The 23,508-nt window shown below is 40.2% G+C and overlaps 1 protein-coding gene across 1 annotated transcript in view; it reads left to right on the top strand.

Annotated features, from left to right (window-relative positions):
- The window catches only part of LOC104461785 (solute carrier family 35 member F1-like), a gene marked incomplete at its 3' end in the record, with an annotated part of 68,206 nt that overhangs the window by 44,103 nt on the left and 595 nt on the right, over positions 1-23,508 (top strand). Inside the window, exon 3 of the mRNA XM_010073489.1 lies at positions 11,271-11,398. Within this exon, the coding sequence (XP_010071791.1) occupies positions 11,271-11,398 (128 nt within the window). The remainder of the gene's footprint in view (positions 1-11,270; positions 11,399-23,508) is intronic.

The following is a 23,508-nucleotide window of genomic DNA, read 5'->3' as shown; positions in this document are numbered from 1 at the left end:
CCTGACAGGTTAGTGTTTCCTTCCCTAAAAAAGGACTCGGTCATATTTCTAATTAGGTGTTATTTCTTGATGTTGTGGAGCGGCTACTATGTCAATTACTGTTAAAACACAGGCAACATGGGAAGATAAATGCCAATGAGGTGTTCGGCACTTTGTTTTTAAATCAGGCTTCACGTAAAGGAAACACTTTTCTGTAATAAGGTTGCTCATTGTGAATATCACTGCTTCTTTATTGCTGGAGGTTTTTGAGTTTACAGAAACTGAGAATTTCAGAGATGGCAGTCAGCGGGTGCTGATTATTTCAGGAGGGATCTTAATACAGCATTGCTATCAACTTGCATTTACCCTGGAGCCACAACGGGGGTACTGGTAGCTTCTTTGCACGGCTGCCTCCCTGACTGGTCTCTTCTTGACCTCCCAGGACTCCCAGCTCTCCTGGGACTGGACCTCAATGGGCACCAAACCACTGTTCTGAGAAGCACCTGCTTATGTGCTAGATCCGGATTCTGACCCTAGAACCAGCTCTTACTAAAACCACACTTGGCTTTTCCAAGAGGCACAGTTCAGTTTCATACTGGACGAATTACTGGCATTTCTCTACTATGGCAGTGTAGCCAGTAGCAAGTATAATACTAGTCTTTCAATGATTAAACAGCAGCACAGTGGCATTAGCTTTCCTGCATACCAGAGCACTTTATTCTATATATTTAATGAGATACTGGATTTATCTATCATACTTTTATTGGCTATTACCTTCTACCATGGACAAATAATACATGTTTTATTCAGTTAATTACTTTATTGATACCTTAAGCATATGCACAATCTCCAATGATCAGCAGCACTAGATGCTGAATTCAGGTTATAATAGCACTGACTGAATATCTCTCAGCTCGTACATATCACTGCAGGTAATTTTTGCCAGACTTTTGGTAGACTGCAGACCTCCAGCTTGCTGTTGTACCATCTAACTGCTTATCAGTCCCACTCTTAATCTCCCTATTATTTCAGTTGCACAGCTACAATAATTAGATTCTATATTTTTCAGACTTCATAGATGAGCTTAAGACTACACTAGACAGGGACACAAAATTTCCTTTGTCTGTAGATCTTGGTTATCACTTTGTATGCCGGTCATTATTTTGCTCGAAAACAAGACCAGGTGAGGTTCAGTCCTTGTTACAAAGCTGCTTTAACCGGTTTACTGAAGCTAAGCTGGTACACACTGAGCATTTAATTGACTTTTTGCATTATATCTAGAGCAAAGCAATGTCTGAACTGTATTGCATCAGCTTGCACAGCTCTCCACTTTTTTGGGTATGACTGCACTTAGGTGCTAGTCCTGACAACTGTGCTTGTGAAAGGTGGCAAAAAATAAATAAAAATGTACTCCTCTGACTATACACATGCTAGATGCTTTATAAACCTATAAGTTGTCTTGTTACAGAGTTTGAATCATTGAAAATTTGTATTTTTGTTCTCAGAAATGCTACCAACCTGACTCCATTGTGAAGTTTTTCTAGCCCAGTTCTGCCAGCTCAGAAGGAAAGAAGTGCATGCCTGTTGACTACCCAGGATGGAGGGCTGTTCTCCATCGTTCCTCTTGTATCCCAGATTGCTTGCTCCTTTACCTAGATATACAGATGTATAATGCTGATTTGTTTGTCTGATACTAATATTGCTAAATTTCCAAAGGTCACATCAAGACCCCATTGTTTTAGGTGCACAACAGGTATGCAACAAAATATCACCTGCTCCAAACAACTCCTCATCTAAAAAAATACCTGACCTGATTTCTAATCTTAATTGTCATTCTGGGTAACTCATTCAGGATTATGTGATAAGGAATAGCCAGTTCCTTCAGCAGAATTGCCTGTAAATGTCTAGTTGACACAGTAGCTATATAATGCCTTATGCAAGTTAATTAGCATGGGTCAGTGATGTTTTGTGCTTTTAGTTCAGTAGGCATGCTGCAAACGGTGTAAGCATGGGGGTTTTTAAGTACTTTTGATCATTAAGGACACAACTTTAAGATTTCTGGTGTGTATGACTCCTGAAAGTATCATGAAGTAGGCAAATGATTGAATGCACCCGCTCTGGGTGTTATTTGAAGCTGTTGTGTTTTGCATATTTCTATGTGCTCATGCCTGCGTTTTTTCTATTCTTAATGGGGTTTACTCATGCCTTTTGGAATTCCTGCAATGCATGAAATAAGGTGCTCATGCTGTGGCCAACAATGAAGGACCCACAGTGGATTGGTGTGTCTTGCATGCTTCTCTTGAGCCTCTGCTGCTGGTCACCTTGGAGACAAGAAGTGTCCTGGACCGGCTTCACAATTGCGTTAACCAAGTGGCAGCTCCTAAGTTTTCTGCTTCATGTGTAATTCGTGGCTTTTCTTGATTAATCTGTGGTGTTCTGATCTGAGGTTTTTCTGTAACCCGTGATGGCAACACATTCCCAAAGCTTTTATGTTCCTCCAGGGATAATATTTAATATTTAATTTGGAATTTTTGCAAACCTTCTTCCAGTTCACCAATAGTGGTGTGAGGAAAGTCCCAGAAGGGGAATAACTCTGCTAGCTTTTCCCACGGCTGCTACTGCAAATAGATACTCCAAGAGGACTGAGTGTGTGTTTGCAGCCTTTTAACACAGAAGAATACTGAAATACCTCTAGAGATCTTGGAGCATCTGTAAAGACATATTTATCTTGAGCCATCCAGCCCTAGTGTATTCTGAACTTTTCAGCTCCCCCCTTGGCCCAGGGCAACGTGACATGAAGTAGCACTGGGTATTAGGCTTTTATATATTTTCAGTTAACACTATTGACTCCAGATAAAGTTTTAATTCTGCCAGCAGTGCTTCTTTAGCATCAGCTTCCCATCTGATTCCACTTTAAAATGCCCTTTTATATGTTAGTTTAGTTGTTGCTAAACTAACAAGAATTGTCACAATATTGGATTGCATATGTGCCCTTAGTGCTCGTACCACAAAAGACAACACTCTCATTTTCACTTACTCACTAATAGCCTTTTTCCCCTTAATAGTATTATCCTCTTAGTAGTCATCAGCAGACAGTTTTCTTTCTTAATAGATATCTTTAGGTTTCATAGCCTGTAAAGAGCTATGAGATACAGTTCTCTTTCATGTTTACCACATGTTGTATACAGTCCCTGCTCATATTTCATGCCAGCACCTGCTACTGGGTAGTAGTTTGGTGAGTCCCATAACCAGAATCTCCTCACCTCTTAGGGATTTATGTCTTATGTTGAATGAGCTGGTGCCTAAGAAGATGCAGAGCCAGACACTGGTGTCTAACAAGTAGTGAGTTCATCTCTGAGTCTTTACTTAGTGGCAACAGTGTTAGGTTTTCTCTCTTCTGCTCAGTTACCTGTTCACATTAAACTTGTAGAAACTAGTATCTTTGCACTCTATCTCTGTCAGATTAGATTTAAATTGGAACAGTGTGTTCAAACGTTATTGATAGGGAACAGAGAAAGATACACACTCCTTGACTTCCTTATTCCTCTGAAGACAACCTAGAAATTCAACTTCAGTTGGATCTGCTTGATCTGTGGTGGTTAATAATAATGACAATTTGCACTGTGTCTTTTTTTTTTTTTTTTTTTTTTTTTTTTTACTATCTCAGGCAAATCTCATGCTTTGGGGAATAAAGTTTATAGGAATAATGAATAATAAGTAGATAATTCATTATTCATATCTGTCTGCTGGGGGGAAAATGTCACAGAATGGGTAGGTGGCTGGACCAACTTTTTGTAAGGACTTGATGAAAGGGGTAAAAAAAAATAAAAAAGAAAGCTAAGCTTATGCATCCTAACATTCCTTAAACAGTGAACATTATTTCTTTTAAGATTATTTGACTTTAAGTAAGACTTGTGAATATGATTAACATGCCCAAGATTATCCAGGAGGATAAATTATTCATGCAAATTACACATTTATAACTTATGGAGAGAGATATATACAGATTTCTTTAATTTCACTAACACAGGTAAATTTGAAAATTAGGGGTTTTTTTTATTTTTAGAATTTTTCTTTGCAGTGCTGTAAGTAGCTTCACACTGGATAAAATAGGATAAACAATGAAAAAAGGGCCTGACTACAGAGCTTACAGAGTGAAAGGAATAGGATAGTTTTGAAGTAGCTGTGTGCGAGAGTGAGCCAGATTTAACCCCAAAAGCTGGCAGACAGTGTTAGCTCAGAGGTAACTTAAATATGAGAGTACCATAGATCGGAAATCAATTTTGAAAATGTCATGCCTGAAGACATAAGCACATAATCAAATCTCAGGGTTTGAGGGAAAGCTCTGGCTTCTCAGTGTGCTCGTGTCTCTCTGTGCTACAAAGGTGCGAGTGCTTCTCCCAGGACGCAGTCTGCCATTTCGGGAAAGGTGCTTACCTAAGTTTAGGCTGGGAGATAAAACAACTTGGATGAAAAATTTGTGTGCTAGTAACATTGCAGTGGTTTTTTATCTCGACATTTTGAAGGGCTGGGAGTTTTGAGGTCTGTTTTTTTTTTTTAAATGGTGCACTGTTCAGAGCTTTTTTTCAGGTCCGATGTGGTACTTGACATGGTCTGTTTCTTGAAGTAACTTGTGGCAGTAACATCCAGCATTGTGTCTGCCACCAAGGGAAAAACCCTAGGTAATCTAGTGGGTGGGCAGGTAGAGAGAAACTGAGGCATCTGCAAAATCACCAGCTGCTTTATTGTTGCAGTATTAGTTGTAATATACTCTTAAATGTAAATTGTATGACCAGTAATCTCATGAAATAAGAAGACATCTGAAGATTATCAGATCTAACCACAGAGCTTAGGCTGGAGGATCAAAATCAAGGCACCAGAAATTAATCCTTTCATGTTTTATGAAAATGCATGTTCAAATTCCTAGATGCGATGTCACCTGTTATGATTTACATCCAGGGCCAAACCAGACTGATTTGCAAAATCTCTAAAAGGACATAACAAGTCTAAATACTTCAGATGAGCCTGTGATTTACTAACTGGAAAGCTACATTATGTCATGTTAATAGGCTAAGCATGTTGTAGAAAAGAGGAGGATCAAAATGACAAAAGTAGCAGACAGAAAAGGCACAAACCTTTCCTTCAGTATCTGCTACTCTTATGATAATCTGGAGATCGAAAGTTACATAAAGTACCTTTTTCTAAAGTGCCAGACAAATAAATGTTAGTGTGATAGGTAGATGTTCCAACACCACAGAGTTGAAACAGACAATGAAAATAAATAGAACCACTTCAAAACTGAAAAATCCCGTTGATTGTGAGGGATAAATAATACTTACTTCCTAAGAAGGTGAAAACACACTGCCATGACACACTCACCCCGGCAAGGCGTGTATGCCAGCTCGTGTCCTGGGACCGTGTTCCACCCCAGCACCACCACCCACGGCAGTTTTGCTTCAGCACACATGGCGGGAGGACCCGCAGCCTCATTGTGCACTGCATATTCGTAGCAAGGGTGGTGGTGGCGGCTGCTGGGATTTGTTCAGTGGCTGCTGTCACCTTGTGATGGATAGGACACATGCACAATTCTGCCTGTGTCAGAGAAGGGAGTAGCTGTCCCCTGCCTGGGTCCCCTGTTACTTGCTTCTCACCCCCCACAGGACTGGCATCGATCTGGTCACAGACTTCTCAGGACACAGTCTGAAAATTGATCTGAAAATGCAAAACCTGTGTTTTCAGGCAGTTCTTTGCCCTGGCTCACCGTGCAGCCTCACAAGCACCAGTGCTGGCTCAGGGCAAGCAGCAGGAACGTGCAGCCGGCACAGGAGCCACTTGCTGCAGCAACTCAGGGCTGTCACACCAGCAGCGTGTTTGGGGGTTACACAGTTTTCCCACCGTGGGAGAGGAAGCAGAGGGGAGCTCTGGATAAGATCAGGCTGGATAAAATCAGACATTCGGAGGATGTGAAAGGAGCTGAGGTAATCTCCTCTCCCAAAGGGGTTACTGAAGCATGGGCTAGGACAAAAGCAGTGCAGCCTATAAGCAGTCATCCATAAGGTGAACAGAGTATATTCAGGTGTTTTGTGAAGAACGGCTGGGAGAGCGGTCCTGTAAGAAAGCGTTTTCTCTATTGCATAAATAATTAAGAAGTGGTGGTGTTTTGCCTTTGGGCAACAGCATTACCATAAAGTAGTCATCAGTAATACAGATACGAGGAAATAAGAAACCATTCTGGGTCAAGGATTTAAAGTCACACGGAAGAGGGACTGTACTTTTGATCTTTGTGGAGAGCTAAAAGCCATCTACAACAGTCTTTAAGTCCCCTGAACCAGCAACTTGGCCAAACAGGAGACAAGCAAGGTTTTATTGTTCAGGCATGGGAGCCTCTTGGCGTAGTAATGCAGAGAAGATCTGTGTTACCCCTACACTTTTTTTGACAGCCCCCTTTCCCTGGTCCTGCAGCAGGGCCAGATGACAACTACAAAGTCTGTAGAGAAGCAGTGTTGTTACTGGTGAATTTCTGTATCTGCAAGACTCACTATAACAGGTGAAAACAGAAAAGAAACAATTATCCCTTAATTGTGCTTTGTAACCAAGAGTCCTTTTCAAAGAAAGTGATAATAAGTAAATTCGGGTCTAACCTTCAAACTCTGTGAGACTTTCGCCCCTTTACCAGGTATCACTTGACTCTGATGCTCCTGTTAGAGGCAGGGGAGGACTAGCATGCCTGGCAGCCCTCCCTCTGCCCTGCCTCCCCCTTGCGAGTCTCCTGCACACATTTAGATATCTTCTGCTGAGCTCTGTAAAGCAGAAGGAGAGCACAGCTCCTTTGATGAGCTCGATCTAAATAGCAAGTTGTCATCTGAATTAAAAACGAGAGACTGCAGCTGATGAAAGAGAGGCAATATGCTTGTTTTCTGGTCTAGCAGTGCTGTTATTCTGCCTATGTCCCAAGCCCATACACAAGTAATTGGGAATTTGCTGTCTTAATGGCTGTAGTGTTTTGTTTTTGTTTTTTTTTTTGTACCTCTGCGGCTGCGTGGGTGAATGTGAAAAAGGGTTTTGCAAATGTATAGATACATTTTTGGTAGACATTGCACAGCTAAAGCCTCTTTTAATTTTCTCTTTAATTTATTTTTAATTTGGTAACCCCCCAGGGGTAAATCCTTATTACATGATGTAAAATCATCTCTTCTACAAAGCGGCTTATTTGTTGATTTTTAATTTGAGCCGGCAGAAGCAAAGCTGTAGTTTTTTTCCAAGCACTGAGAGCTCTTCTATATATATACCTGCCAAATGTGTGTCTAACTGCAAAATTAGTAAAAAATCTAAAATCTAAACCTACCCTTCTAGAAAGGGTAAAGAGAGGGGGTTTGTAGTTCTCTGTGTTAACAGTCTGTTAGACTTCTGAATCTTAAAGCATTCTTAAAATGCAATTTGTTTTTAAACCTGTTACATTTGGATTAGACTGAATATGAGGGTTTACATTTTCAAAAGCTCCAGTGCCAACATAAGTTAGGGTTTTGGTTTAGTTTTTGAAAGAGGATCTCCATCTCTAATAGATGTCACTGTCTGAAGATGGCATTACTCTGTGCACTCACATAAATGCATGTTCACCAACGTCTTTACGTGCTGTTGGCTCACTGGAAATGTTGCCTTTAAGCTAACCTATACACTTTCTGGTTTAGTATTTGTTTATATGACTGGCTGGAAGCCTTACAGTCCTATTGAGATAATAACAAAAACACATGATCTGACATAACTATCTTCCCTTTATGTTCAGTGACAGATAATGTTTATTTTCAAAACACTCTTTTTGTTTTGTTTTTATTTTAGGTGTGATATCTTTGTTTTTATGCAAAGGTGATGTTAGTTCTATTCAGGATGGAGACTTTTGAATGAAGTTCTTGATTCCCTCTGCTTCTCATTTTAGTCTTCCCAAGTTAAGTCAAGGCTTCCCACTTATCTCTCTAGCTGGCATTTCCCTTCTCCTTGTTGTATGAATTCACTGAGGATGCCATCTGTGATTGCTGTCCAGAGGTCCTGTCTTGCTGGCAGCCCATGCCTTCTCCAGGCTGTCTTCCACTGTTGCCTTCTACTGGTTCACTCTTGCAAAAGTGTGACATTTGAATATGGTGGCTTTATTTCAGCCCCATCTCAAAACCGGGACTCCACCTAGCTCTTCCTTCCGTAGCATTGGACTCACACTCACTGCAGAATCACCAGCTTTCTCCTGCCCTTCTCTCTGGAAAGTCTCTCACTTTAGGAACGATTCATTCCCTTCTACGAATTGTGATGAGAATGCCAAGGAAATAGCAGCAAACAAATAAGAATCCCCAGATCAACAATGTTAAACATGCATTGCTGTTTTGCTCAGATATACCCTCAAATGGGGTCTGTCAATTTTGCTAATGCTTGTAGATCTGCACAACTGATATGTTAAGGACAAACCATAATAATAATAATGTGGGCAAAGGGACCCTGGTCGGAAGCCAGACCTTTCTTACACACTAAGTAACAAGAGATGCAGCAAATGAGTGGAAGCAAAGGCTAAGCAGGTTCCACAGAGAAAGATGCAGCTCCTGCACAAGATTTTTTTCTGGGAACAAATTCTCTGTTTTATTTCCGTCACGCTGAATGCCTGTACATCTCTCTGCTTTCCTCTGGGCGAGACAAAGACACTTGCTGTGAAGCTGAACCAGTGTTCATCAGAGGTGCACAGTGCCTGCATAAATTCGTTTTGGCATTGCTTTTTGCTCTGCCCAGACTTGTCAGTTGGACCTGATATTTTGCAGTTTGGAGCATCTGAGAGCTGTATATCAAAGATAAAATATCACTTGCTAAATGTTTTTTCTTATTTCTGTCATTAGCAGAGAAAGGATTGAGAAAGCAAAAGAGAGAACCATGCGTGTCAGTTAAAATTGTAGATTTAATTTCCATCTCTGGAAACACTGACTTTACCCATTAGCCAGAAGTCATGGCCATACATTTGTTTTTAAAGCTAACTTATTTGGCCACATCAGAGCAGTACAGCGATCTCTGGTTGGAAATTGAAGATGGAGGAAGCAAGCACTGGCAAACTAAAGGCACCAAAAGAGTCCTCAAGGTGTGCCCATAATCCTTTTTCAGGCAACCTAATGCCAGTGCAGTTCTTAAGCCAGCTGCTTCTTTCTGCTTTGCAGGTACCTCCAAGGTCCTACTGTAATAAAAAGAGATTCATGTGGGATTTTCCCTGTTGTAACATAGACTGCAGTTTGATGTCTTTGATTTTTAAACTTTCTCTTTACAATTAAAATGAAAAATCACTCTGAAATGTTAACCATGCCATTCCATTGCATTAATGTTTTCCAGCTGGGGTTTTAAAGGTATTCTCTGGACAGCATAAAAACTAGAGTACACTGATTTTAGCAGGAATTAGGACATCTAACCTCAAATACTTTTTTGAAAATACCTCCCTAAATATATTAAAAATTAAGATCTAAACTGTTCCTCTTTCTGCATGCTCAGATCGTCATAACATACATAAATGTAGTCATAATTCATTTCTGAAGGGTGGGTTTTTCTTTTTTGTGAGTTCTTCTCTGAGTTGGTGGTAACAGAAAAGTGTGATGTGGTTGAATGTACTGACTCCTTATTTAGGGTCTTAAATAATTAGTCCACTGATCACTTTGTTTCTGCTATTTTGTGCTGCTAACTGAGAGAAACAGAAAGAAAGAGAAGAAAAGAAGGGAAGGAAGGAAAGCTTTTTAGCATTTACAGTTTTGCACAGTTTACAGTGTCATTATCAGTGTAACAAATAGATTGTTGCCTAATAATATCCCACTGGAAGTGTGTACGTGTGAGCATCTGTTAATGAACAAACGTCAGATGATTCAAATGCTTTTTTCAGGTAAATACCCATTCAAGAAACTCAGTGGGTCCAAGATTTAACATCTAAGATTTCTGAATCAACTTCTGAAGTAATTACCTGTTTTTCTGTGATTTAATCTTATAAGATCTGAGACACTCCTGTGCTACAGAGAGCCTGCCATTTCTGATGGTATGGCAGCACATATGTCACCGAGTCTATTTGAACCAGAGAGCCGAACGTACTTGTGATGATGGAAAATGATGAAGGAGAACTGGGAAGCCTAAGCAAATTTTGGTAGCAAATGACAATAATGTTCCTTTTCTTCTGTGTTTTTCACTGCTCATTTTGATGATCACAGGCACTTAGAAGGCAGCAGCAACATGAACAAATCTAAGAATAGTGGGGTTTTCTTTAAACTTTCAAGACAGTTTAAATTCCATTTATGGTACTTTGTCAGTACAGGTCAACTCTACTTAGATCCTTGTTTAGGCTACAGACTCTCAAAGACCTCCAGTTGTACTGTGTTCAGTCACTGTTGGTTTGCCTGACCCCTTTCACAGTGGGGTCCCACCACATCTGGAGCTTACTGTAATGCAAATAAGTAGCAGGTTTGCCCACTCTCACTAATGAGCTGGTTTCTTTTGAACGGACAACAATAATAATCCCTAGCCTAGCATGAGGAATGCTTTGACCTTTTGAAAGTTGTGGGTTTGATCTGCAGGCCGTACTGTACTGTCAGGCTTCACGTGGTAGAAAGTAAGTCTTGGATGACTGACAGGGCTCCCGTAGAAGGCAACAAACCTACCTACTTCAGAAATCGATCCTGGGAGCAGAGCAACCTGTCATGCAAAATCTGTTTATCTCAGTGCAGCCTTTCTCTAAACAAGTCTGACATTTTGAACCACTAGGATCATAATAACCATCCTTGGAACAGGATCTGTAATCTGCCCCAAGGTGATGCTGCTCTAATAGTCCGTCATACTTGCAAATACTAATAATCTCACACTTATGGCAAAAGCCTCTTTCATCATGTGTGTTACAACATTTATCAGTATGCATGGAAAGTATAAACGTATGTAATAAGCTGCTCTAGTCTTTAGTGTTTTGTATGTGTATATATATGTATGCATGTGTATAAACTAAAAACACATTTACAGTCTGCCCAAGCTGTGTTTGTTTTTCCCTGCATTGTGTACATCTTAAGGGAGGTGACAACCTGACCCTCACATATTGCTTCAGCAAGCTGGCTGTTCTAATATCTGTGAGACAAATAGGCTGTGTTAGTCTTCACCTCCTTGCAATATCTAGTTATATATGGTGCTTTTCAACTGCATACTGTAAATGTGAGAGATATTGTAGGTAATTTCACCTGACAGGCAGGTATTTTGTGCATGTAAACCTAACTCTTTTACATAATTCTTCTTGTTGTTTATTACCACAGGAGAAGAAAACTTGCTGGCAATTTTGAAAAGGAGATGGTGGAAGTACATGATCCTGGGGATAATAGATATAGAAGCCAATTACCTGGTAGTCAAAGCTTATCAATACACCACTCTTACTAGTGTACAGGTAAGGACTCAAAGGATTTTCCCTTTTGAGGTAAGATAACTGACCCAATAGGGTCAATGGTGCAATGTCCATTGGCTTCAGTGCACTGACAGCGAGTTCCTGCCTGTGCCTGCTGTGTACTTTTTAAGCTGTCTTATAAGACACATTTTTTCATATTGGACTATTTTTATTCCTCAGTATTTTCCAATCTGTGCAAAAATGTAGTGGCTTTCATTTTATTTTCCTGTGCTAGACCATTCATAATCACGTTTTTGGCATAGTCTACTTAATTTGCTCCTTTAAGAAAATATTTTCAGATGGGCTGAAATATTTTTCTCACTTTATATTGTACTTGGAAAAAAATACACGCACTTCTTTTAGGACTGCATAATTAGATCCGAGTGCAAAAGTTGTCATTAAGTAAAATGAATGTAGTTATGGTGAAGAAGTGTCACTGTAATGCAAGCAGTTAGATGTGTTATGTTATATAACAGCTTAACTGCAGCTATCAAAAAGTGTACTCTCCCTTCAAAAATTATATGTGCAGTGAACAAAAGCTAGGGTAGCAATTTCTTCAAAAGTCCAACCTGTATATTTTAAATACAAACACAAAAGAATCAGGCTTCGTCCCATTTAAGTGGTGAGGTGAATAATAGAAACATTTTTAAGAGACTGGAAATCTGTCTGTCTTTGGAAATTGTAAAACAAACCTACTCCTTTTTTACATTATCTCTAAAGAACTGTGCAACACTAGGTACTGTTCAGTGGATTTTACACCTTATTTGCCTGAAGTTTGCATTAGAGACGGTAAAATAGAGGAGCACCAGTTAATGTTCTGCAGGATCAAAGCTAATTAGAAATAGATCTCTTCCATCATTGAAAAGCGATACTGGAAAATACTGAGCTTGTTTAACTGAATAAGAAACAAAAATAGAAGAAAACTATGAATTCAAGGAATCTGAATGTGAGATTTATCCTAAATATTCACTAATGCCTCTGCCATCAGTATCTTGGTTTGAGAATTCTTTGAAACGTGCCCAGACAACGTAATATTGCTTTTAACACTTTTCCAAATCAGATTACTCAGTATAAAGCACAAATCCATATAAACCTCATACTGTCTGATTTTATAGCTACTAAAAGCCTCGAAGAGAAAAGCAAAAGCTGAATTGCTTCTTTTGCGTGTTCACTCATAGCAAGTAGGAATAGCAGACTGAGCAAGACAATCCAGGTCATTACATCCCATCTCCCACAGCCACCAACAAGCACCTGTCAGAGGTTTGTCCGGACCCATGAAACACCAATTCCAGAAGATGCAAACTCTCTTGCTTTTCTGCAATGAGCTTGGCCTTTAGTGTAAGAGATCAAAAACTACAGTGTGAGGAGGAAGCAGGCAGGAGAGTTCAAGCCCGTTGCCTGTGTCTCAGGAGAGAATTTGTTAGCTGAAATTAGCCACAGTCTCCTTTTAGACTGTGAGAGAGAGGAAGGGTGGAACAGAACTGTGATAGGACGCAGGCTGTGTTGTGTCCTTTTTAGACCCCTTCCACATAAAGATTACGAGAGAGTTCAGGGCTCTTCTTTCCCAAGTAGCTTGAAAGAAGGAAGAGGTAGAAGCTCAAATGCCATCAAGTTTTTTTCGAGGAGTGGAATGAATGCAGTGTCTCCTTGTCCCATAGTTGTCCTGGATTGCTGATACACATGGAGTGACTAGGATACCTGTTGCATTTTAAATTCACTTCATGCCTTTAATTTGAATGAGCTTCGAAGTGTAGACGAGCCCAAAGATGTGGTTAGAATGGGACGAGTATGAGGTAATGCATTAAGATGTTGAATCAAATTACACATTTTATGAAATGTTGCCAAACCACACCCGATTTCATTTAAAGATGAAGCAGAAGCAGCTCAGGGGATTATTCAGCCTGAAACAGCACTGGTCAAAGTGTGTAATGGTATGAAATGAAAACTGAAGAAATAGAAAGTAAAAGATTAAAAAAACCAAGCTTTTTGTAGAATCTGACTTCTGAAGAAGCAAACAGGACTCGAGCATCTTCAGAAAGGCCTGATCCTACAAGAGCACTGCCTGTGAGGCCATAAATGCTCACTGGCATGTTGCAAGAAGCATTCAAATCCTTTCGGAACTGAGATCTGAGAAACCATTGCTACCTACCACAAATCAACACGGCTTCGACTGAAGGCTGTGGGATCTATGCCAATGCATACATGGACTGAGAATTGAGCCCTTCAAGTCAGTTCTGGGTATTTTATTCTCAACAGGCTTTACACCAAGGCTTTTTTGATGGGGAGAATGTAAGAGTTTTTGAAATTGTCACTCCAGTAAAGGGCAAATCTTGCAGTATTTTTATAGTGGCAGTACCTGGACCATTTCAGTAGGAAATCAGTTTTAAAGCATATACTTTTTTTCCACATGATATCTCTGCTCTGTCATGCAACACTAACATGCGAGTGTACTGGGCTTGTGCTTTTAGGCAAAAAACATTAAGCTGCTCCTAGCAAAAAGCCAAAGTTTAACTGTGAAGTTTACCTTTATTGTAATTGATTTGCAGTTCCGCTCTCACCAAAAAACTCTCAAGCACTCAACAGCTTTTTTTACCAAGTAGCTTTAAACTCGTAGAACTGTCAAAGTTTTTAGGTTAAACTCCATCTTTTTTTGTAATTGACGTTATCTCATCATGGTTCCAGGAAAAGACTGAAAATGGTGCCCTACTTTTCCCCAGTGTTTCACACCCAACTCTTTCCTGTAGTTTCCTGTGAAATTCCCTTTTGATTTTGGTCTGGGAAAAGAGAATTTTTTAATAAACCTTCCTATATGTTTTTCACCGGATGCCTTCAGAACCACAGTGAACAAGGACACACAGGCATAAGTCAGAGATGAATATGGTACCTAACTTTTACCTTTGAACGTGCTTCTGTTTAATTCAAATCCTCATGTACTCTGCAGTTACTGTCTGAGAATGTGACACTCAGCTCCATCGAAAGATTAAAACAAAGTACTGTGAAACCTAGAAACACATATTTTTCCCCTTTAAAAAAAAAAAACAAACTACAAGTAAAAGACCTCCCTTATAAACTAGTTGACATTAAAAAAGTAGATTGAAAACCAAGGCACTGTTAATGTTCCAGACATGAAGGTGTAGGTCAATTGCTAAGGATAAGATCTAAGATCCTCTTTAGGTACCTGCAGTGGATTCCAGGGGCAACTAGATTTAACAGAACAATCCAAGCAACCCATACCTAATTCTTTACCTATCTAAAATGTCATAGACATCTAACATCACCTGGTCTATATGTGCTAACCTGCTACTCAGAGCACAATCTTGGGATGTGAAAACATGTGTTTGAACCTCTCAGGTTGCTCCTTCTTTGGGAGCTTTAAGTTCTGGTTCTTTGCATTCCCAGAGTGCTTCTGTACTGATGGAGACAGATGCCTGAATACCTGCCTCCATTTTAAAATTCAAAAGATAAGTATCCCTATATCAAAGTATGCCAAGGAACTCAATTTGTTAGATATGATCTTAGCGTGCCTCAAGGGCTTACAGAAAGCCTGCAGTGCTTTCCAAATTGCAAGGGTAGAGCCACGTTTTACATAAAGTCATAGCTGTTAAAACAGTAGCCTACAGAAAGGGCTTAACTCCATCTTAGCTGGGGGATTGAAACTCAAGCTTCCCACAGCCATGAAAATGCTCAGGCTAGTAACTGAAGACTGTTGTCTAGATGGTACATTCAAAAATTGAGTATACATCAGGTAAAAGGCACAGTAGTTTGTCAATGGATCAGTTTGGTGTCCAAACCCATGTATTTCAAGAAGTGCTAAAAGTGCCAGAGGTCAGTCACACTTGATGCTCTCAGACACATGTGTCCTGATTCCCAGATGGCCAAAAACTTGCAGAATGATCTTTAGTTTCTCTTTGATGCATTAATCTAACTTGCACTAGATTTTGCAGCCTTCCTGCATGTCACCCGTGCCAGATGGAGAAAGTGCATTAAATGCTTCCATATACACTAGCACCAGATCCCATGGACTTTTTAAAAAAGCTATACACTTAACTTTCAGGATTGCCCATGGTAATGCTTTCCATATTCATCCTAATGGATTTTAAAACAAACTTGGTATTGGGCTGTGGAAGGTTTAATAACTATTCAAGGCTGTTTTGACTACTGTTAGAGACACCTTTTACATGTAAAGTTAGTTCTCCCAGAGGGAATTAAAAGATTCTGAAGTTCCTGCAGTTTCTTAGATCTAGGTATTTAATTTGTTTGAAACCACATTTTGACTTAATCCTACCAAGTCCATAATGTCTTACTAAGCCTGTTACAATACTAGTATTTGTAACCTTACTGCCAGGTAAATACTTTTTCATCATACCAAGCTGTGTTAAGAGGCAGACTGTCCTCTCCCTTCTTCCCCCTTGTCCCCACATTAATCAGCTCTCCTTTCTGCAGTACACTGTTTGACCCACCTGCATGTTACACTGTTGTGTTGCAATCTTCAGAGGTAATGTCATCCTTCTTCTGTGTTATGACATCACATAGAAATCTGGACTATTTCTGCGACGCCTTGCATGGTGGTACTGTAGAATATGCATACGATGTCACAAGAAATACAGCACTGTCAAAGGGAGAGCTATGTTTCCAAATAGTGATTTATCTGGTAATTCATTCCTTGGGCACTCAAGCCTTTGATTGGCGTGATAAAAACGAAGGTAGTAAAAGCTGGGATTTATAGACACCAGGAGACAGACAATAAAACTACGACGCTGATGTTCTCAGCTACTCTTAGATCACTGTGAGGCTCAGCAGTACATCATACTTCCAATTACCTCTGGCAGTTCTCATACCTCCACAACTACCACCAGTAAAGGAAAGGAGTCAGCAGTAAGTGCTTGTTATAGGAGTGCTGGATGGCAATAGACTTTGCTTTGTTCTTGATCCCTTTGGATTCAGTGTACGCCGAGGCAGAAAGTTTGACATAATTTTGAAGCAAATATGGGAGGTGAGGACAAGGGGATGGGCAATCCTGAGGTTGTTGATCCACCTTGTCCAGGGCCCACTAAAGTAAAATATCTCAAAAACAGAGATAAATTCTACTCCTTCCTTTCCTCCCCCCATCCTGCCCATGTAAGGTGACCATACTTTCCTGTTTTGCTTCAGGGCAGTGAAGGAATACTGCAACGTTAATAAGGTTTGCAGATCAGCATTGTGCAGAAGTGTTGCATACCATACACTTACACTGGGAGAGTCTGTGGGGTGTATCTTGCATCTGATTTATTATCACACTTTTAGTTGCTGTTCTGTCTTCTGTGTTACACACCTGTGGTTTGCAAACCAGTCCCTACAGTATCCTCAGTCTCTGTACATGGTTTTGTAGTCACCTGAGCTCTCAGTATCCAGAGCTTCTGCCTCTAATGGCAAAATTCATCAAGCCAGACTTTTTACTAATATAAATATGCAAAATCTCATTAAAGTCAGTGGAGCTGTGCCCATTACAACAGCAGAGATTTTGGCATTCTTTGCCCATTTTCCATATTCTTGTAGGTGAAATACAGAAGCAGAGGTTTCTCTGCAGGAGACATCCATGATTTTTCCTAGGCTGGCATCTAATCCCCTGCATAGCTTACAGCAGCTGGTGACATGGAGAAGTTTCTAATAAGTAACCCTGAGAAAATGGTCTTCGAAGCCCATATCCAGTCATCTTACATAGAAAGAAGCAAAACAGAAAATTGTTTTATTCTGCAGAAACACATGACTGCTGACAGAGCTGTCTGCTGTCTTAGAATGATCTTTTTCTGACAGTGGTGTGTAAAATCAGAGGAGGAAGGCAATTAAAGGAGAGATTATTTCAGTGGTCTGTAGGTAATTCTTCCTGGTATTTGAGCAGATCTTGCATAAGAACAGCTAGAGTGTGTATAATGAGAGGAGAGGATGAAGAGGTGTGTCCTAAGATTATTTATATTTTTTTTTAAAGAGTCAAGATGTAGTTACTTGTGTTGGTAGTAAAGCATGTCCATCTGTAGAGAGTTGAGAGCAGAGGAACTGTGGGTTAGGTGTGACCACCACCTTTCATTTAACATAACTCGTGAAGTTGCTGAATTCCTTCTATGTATGCAGAAAACTGGAGCTGTGATAATCCTCATCTTGGTGTTGGTGTGTTCGAGTCAGATGTAGGTGAAGGTCTTTCACTAGTGAAAGTGTTGAGGGAGCTTCTGTGTCTGCGGGGAAGAAGAGACAATCCTGAGAACAAATTAAATGAATTGATGGAACAGTTATAGAAGCATTGGTCATGTGGCCCTGAGAAAAAATTATAGATTTTGTGGGCAAAATACTGATTTAAAGAAGTTTCAGACAGAAACAGTCTTCTGGCTTTTGTTTCTTCCATGGCATGGAAATTAAACATTTTTACTTTTTTTTTAAACAAGTGACATCACTAACCAATTCTTTCATCACTCTCCCTACCCAGAGTACCCTACCTTTTGGCTGGATGAAAAAATTAATAGTTTTCAAATTAATTCTATGATTATATAAAAACCATGCGAGAAAGTGATTATGTTGTGATGAGGTAGCAAATAAAGACATGAAAAGTAAAACCATTGCTCCTTTTTTATTTTAATTGCTTGAAATAACAAGCAATTCAAATGCCGCCAGCATCCACACCTTCCCTGCAGTAGATTTCAGTCACAGGGCAGTGTAATTGCCATGCAGTTGTTCCCCTGGCAGCCAGAAGCCAACTCTGTGAGGATTCCCATCTCGGCTCCTTTTGTACAGCTGAATGAAGTGTGTGGCGGTATTGTGAAGGCAGTGTGAACACTGGAATAGAAAGAGCCCCCAGATAGGCAGCAACCCCTTTCCTCCTTTGGAAAAAAACAAAGCAAATGTCAAAAGTTGTGTCTCTTACTGGATATAGCACTTGCTGTTGTATTAAACTTACCAAGTCGCATGCTGGAATTCAGTTGCCGAATGTCGGACAGATATGACACTGATGTTACTTGATCCCTCTGCTCTGGAGAGTAGGCTGAGTAGAGGGTGCAGCTGATTCTCTGCATGATTTGCTGGAGGGCAGTGCTAATGAGAAAACCCTAGTGTGAAAAAAAGGGCTTGTAACTTGGGGGGTTTTTTTTTCCAATGAATGTTTAAAAAGGGAGATGCAGCTCAGCTGTTCCCGTAGGGAGTTTGCTGACCAGCTTTTTTTCTGTTTGATATCGCTGCAGATCAGCAGTTCACCCTCTGTATTACAGACCTTTCTTCTCAAGCTTCCCAGCTCTCCTTTCCAACGGCTAACAGTATGTTCTTGCTGTAGATGTGCAAACACATGCCGAATTTGTGAGATCAGAGACTGGCTATTTACTGTTAGCAAGAGAGTGTTTGTCTATGATTCACAAGTAGAATAAAGTCAATGTAATTTAACAAACAAGTAATTGGAGGGAATAAGTTTCAACATTGTGTATCATCAGCAGACTTAGATGCAGTGTGATATCTTTTGGAGTCACATAATAATCTTCAGTCTCTACAACAGCGTTTTTATAATAGAAAGGAGTTTCTATAGGACGATATGTCAACAGATTATACATTTTTGTATCCTGCCTTCTAAAGTAGCCCAATTCAGAGCTGTGACTGAAGAAAATCACAGGCAAACACAGAAGCTCAGAGAACATGGTCTGTACCACACACTCCTGTCAGTTTTATTATCTTCCCCATGCAAAATAGGAAATAATTTTCTTTTAGTTTAGTGAGATTGGATAACTTCTGTGATTAACAGGAACATTGATCAAAATCAAGTCACATTAATTTAACATAATGACAGGGTATAGGCAGTACCTTTTGAATAAGGAATTATAAAGAAGGAAAATATCAAAGATGGTTCTTAGGGAAATACTGGTAAACAACTGACCTTTATGAAATTAAATTCAAGCTAAGCATAGTTTATCTTTGTTTATCTTTTTTCTTAATAGCTGAAATAACTAATAACAAACAAAATAAAGGAAAAAAAAAAGAAAAAAATAAACAAGAAGGCCCTATTGCAGATCAGACAATCTCACATCTTTTGCCTGTAGAATATATGTGCATTTTTTCTTCTACTAGAGAGGTTTTGCTGAGGAAAAAAGAAAAACAGAGCAAATTTAGTCCTGGAGAAATGAAATGTAAAGCAGTACCTGAAAGACAGTTAAGCAGTATACACTACGTTATTTTATTGCTTATATTGTAGTAACCTAATCTATTTCTGTCTACCTCATTTTTTAATTATAGGTATAAACTAAGCACAATTCAAGAACTAGGTAATGTCAATGAATATTACCTACATTTAATGTTTATATTAAAATCAAATAGTTGGTCCAGTGGTTTGAGGTTCACTTACCTTTGCACAAAAAAGAACTAGAAAGATGCTTTGAGATGCTTACTGTCTTACTTCTTTAATGTTTATTGATGCTGCAGTATTCCAGATAGCAATTTGTGGATTAGACCGTGGACTACCAGCCCCAAAAGGTTTGTTTTCCAGCTGCTGTCAGCATTGTTTGTTTGTGACAGGTTCTGTTCATGCATCCCTTCATGTTAGTGCTTAAAAGACATCTTCATGTACTCAAGAGTATAGGTGTGTTCAAATATTTATGGAATGAGAGGAATTCTTCAAATCTTCCTCTAAAAGGCTGTTAGTGGGAATTTACATGTTGAAGTACACATGCTGCAGGTACAAACAATTTTTAAAACTGGCTGTTGAAATCACGCTAGCATCCTAATATATCTCATATTCACAAGAAAATGTTCTTTTTTTGTGCTGAGCCTGGACTAAGTAAAGCAACCCTTGTCAGAGCTTCTGTCCCACAAGGAACATGCAGTGTCATGTTCTGTGTGTAAAGGTGGGCAAGGGTGTCCAGATCTTAGAGGTTAAAAATATCCATTTAGTCACTCTGGGTCTCTTGAGAGACAGTAGTTAGTGGATGAAAGGTGACATCTTCGTATTCTTAAATATGTTCTTAAACACTGTTTGCATGAGTGACTGGAGCTCCTGATTTTGCAGAATTGAATAGCTGGTCCAGTTATGGTTGAGGCTCACTTGCCTTTGCACAGAAAAGAACTGGAAGGATGCTTGCAGATGCTTACTCTCTTACTTAATAAGTGGCTTCTTAAAACACCTCTGTGCTTAACTGTTGCACAAGGCTTTCTTCTCTGTCGTGGGCACAGTCACCGCTGAGGTGGTATGTGTATGTATGGGGAGGAGGGTGCTCAAATCTTAGATGCTCACCTGAGGAAGGCAGTGGGAGACTGTGCAGTACCTCTGGCTGGTCCTTTTATACTCACGTCCAGCTCTAAGTCAAGTGTAAGGATGCCTCTTTGCCTCTTCTCTAGTGCAAAGTTAATTGAGTTGGTATAACGTACTGGTTACTGCTGTCTCCAGGAGGACAGCATGGGAGGGAAGCCACGTGCACTGAGCCACATAAAGGTAGCTCTTACTGGGGACAGATTTTGGTTGCTTTCTCCAAGGTGATAGAGGTGCCTGCCCATGTGAGCTTCTCCTCCACTTTGTTTTGATGCCAACTACCAGTTAGGTTAGGCTCATAGAACAGACCAGCTTGGAAGGGACCTCCAGAGATAATCTGCTACAACCTTTTGTGGGAAAGGGAGCCTAGATGAGATCCTTTAGCAACCTGTCCAATCACGTCTTGAAAACCTTCAGTGACAGGGACTCTACCACGTCCCTGGGGAGGTTGTTGCAGTGATTGATTGTTCCCAGTGTAAAAAAAAATATTTATTTTATCAAGATGAAACTTCTCCCAGTGCAACTTCTATCTGTTGTCTTTCCAAGTGCCTCTTGTCTTCTCCACGTGGCTCCTTGTGAAAGAGAGAGTCTCCATCTTTGCAGCAACACTTGAATCAGTGGAAAACTGTGATGAGGTCAGAAAACTGTGAGTTAAGCTCACCTGTTCAATGCTGCACTGAGAGAGAATGCTACAGAGGCATTGGCACTTTCAAGGATAGCTATGAGCAGTGTAAAGAGTAACTGCCTCCCTGCTGTTCAGTACCAGCTTCCCTCCGTCTTCAGCAGAGATGATGGGTGCACTGTGTGCCAGAGCAGCTAATGAAGAACACATCCAGCATGTCCAGGGGTGATGACGTGAGCTGTAGATTGAGAGGGAGGGTGTTGAGCTTTGTCCACATCCTGTAGGTTACACTGAAGAATGAGCTCCCCTCAGATGTGCCACCTATTGCTGGTACGTGCTAGGGCTGCGTTGACGAAGTGCAGAAATCCACAGTGCATGAGAAATGTGCAGTGGATGTTATCCATGTGGCAGTGCCCATCTGTGCTGGCTAGGTGGGCCCTGTCCCTCCTTCCAGTGACAGGAGAAGTCCATGCACCACCTTGCCTGCACCACGTGCCAGGATTCAGTGCGTACGCCCAGTAGTCCTGCCACCCACCACCACTCACTACCCTAGGAGCCGGCTGCTGCCAGCGGCTGAACTTCTGACGTTGTTCTTGTGTATGTGGCATCTTATATATGCATGCTTTTACAAATTCTAGGTGCTGAGTGTTAGCTCTGTGATACGCTGTACACGTACATTCAGAGGCAGAACAGATGCCTTATGCAGACGAAGGAGCTTTAACATTACAGTTTGCTGAGCTGTTGTCCCTTTTTGCATTTGGTCTGTGAGGGGCGGCATTTTGAGGGTTGCTGGAAGAAGTCTTCACTGTAAAGAGGCCTGGCCATGCCTTTTAGATTATTAGCTCTGATTTTAAATACAGAACCTGCTTTTAGCACAGACCTTTCCCATTTTTATTTTCCTTGTCTGTTCTGCAGTTCTTTGGGACTGCTTGAGCCACCCGAGAGCGGTGTGGTCCCACTGCTGAACTATTTCTCTTCTGAAGGGTTTTGCCACTCACTGTCTGGGGAATCTTTTAAATAGATGAGTTTCCACTGAACACTCTTATTTTTCACAAAAAGTTTCAGGGGAATTATCCTGAGTCCAAAAATTGCCTTTTATATTTTTGCTGATCCCCCAAATTTAATATTCATTACATAGGTATCTCACATGTAAAGAATAATTTTCTAAGCACTGAAATTCTTGAAATCATCCAAAAATCTTCTCTTCAGAAAATGCATGGACAGACAAAGAAGTTGAAGGGGATGTGATCATTATTTGATAATACTTCCTGTGCTTAGTGGTAAATCACACTGAGAGAGCAAATAACAGGTAATAAGACCAAAGGGAAGAAAAAACAAATTGCATCATCTAAAATCAAGGTGACAGTATCTGGAGTAGTTTCTCGGAACTATGGACACAGTCTCCTCCTTTGTTTCAGACATTCTCATTAGAAAGAAAGTGCAACCATATAGCTCAGGTTCCTGCTGCATCAATTGGCTTTGAACAGTAGTGTATCCTTCACAATTTGTTCATCTCGTTGTTAGCCCACAGAATCGTGACTCTGGAATAGAATAGAATAGAATAGAATAGAATAACAGAATAGAATAGAATATTTTCAGTAGGAAGGGAAGAAAAACTATCATCTAGTCCAACTGCCTGACCATGTCAGGGCAGACCAAAAGCTAAAGCATGTTGTTAAAGGAATTTTCCAAATGCCTCTTAAACACTGACAGGCTTGGGGCATCAACCACCTCTCTAGGAAGCCTGTTTCAGTGTTTGACCACCCCCTCAAGAAAGAAATGTTTCCTAATGTCCATGGTGCATTATCTGTATCCTTTTAGGAAGTGGGATTAAGGTTCTTATAGTCAAGTTTCTTTGGGTGTTTCTTACTCAGGATTTTTGTTTCCTGGTGACATACTGGTAGTTTCTAAAATGTATTTTAATTTTAAAATCTCTAGGTCGTCTCACAAACATTTGGAGGGTTTCTTTTTTTTATCACAGGTTCTCTGGTTTTAGTTCTGCTCTGAAAAGAGCAATTAAAGATTGTGTTTCGTAGCACTTGTTTGAGAAAGCTCTTACCCGGGGTCCATTGGCAAGAAGATTGAGTTTCTTGCACTGCAGGCAAGGTGCTTGGGTTTTTTTCTTCAGAGGCATATGGGACTGTATTTTCAAGGAGTTAACAGTCCCGACAGGGGGCAGATTTTTCATAAGTATTCTGCATGCAGAAACCCCTTGATTTATATGACCAGATTTAATAAATC

The sequence above is a fragment of the Pterocles gutturalis genome, unplaced genomic scaffold, assembly GCF_000699245.1.
Source record: "Pterocles gutturalis isolate BGI_N339 unplaced genomic scaffold, ASM69924v1 scaffold20062, whole genome shotgun sequence".
Classification (NCBI taxonomy): Eukaryota; Metazoa; Chordata; class Aves; order Pterocliformes; family Pteroclidae; genus Pterocles; species Pterocles gutturalis.
Note: the sequence above shows the minus strand (reverse complement) of the source record. Positions and strands in the feature narration are given on the sequence as shown.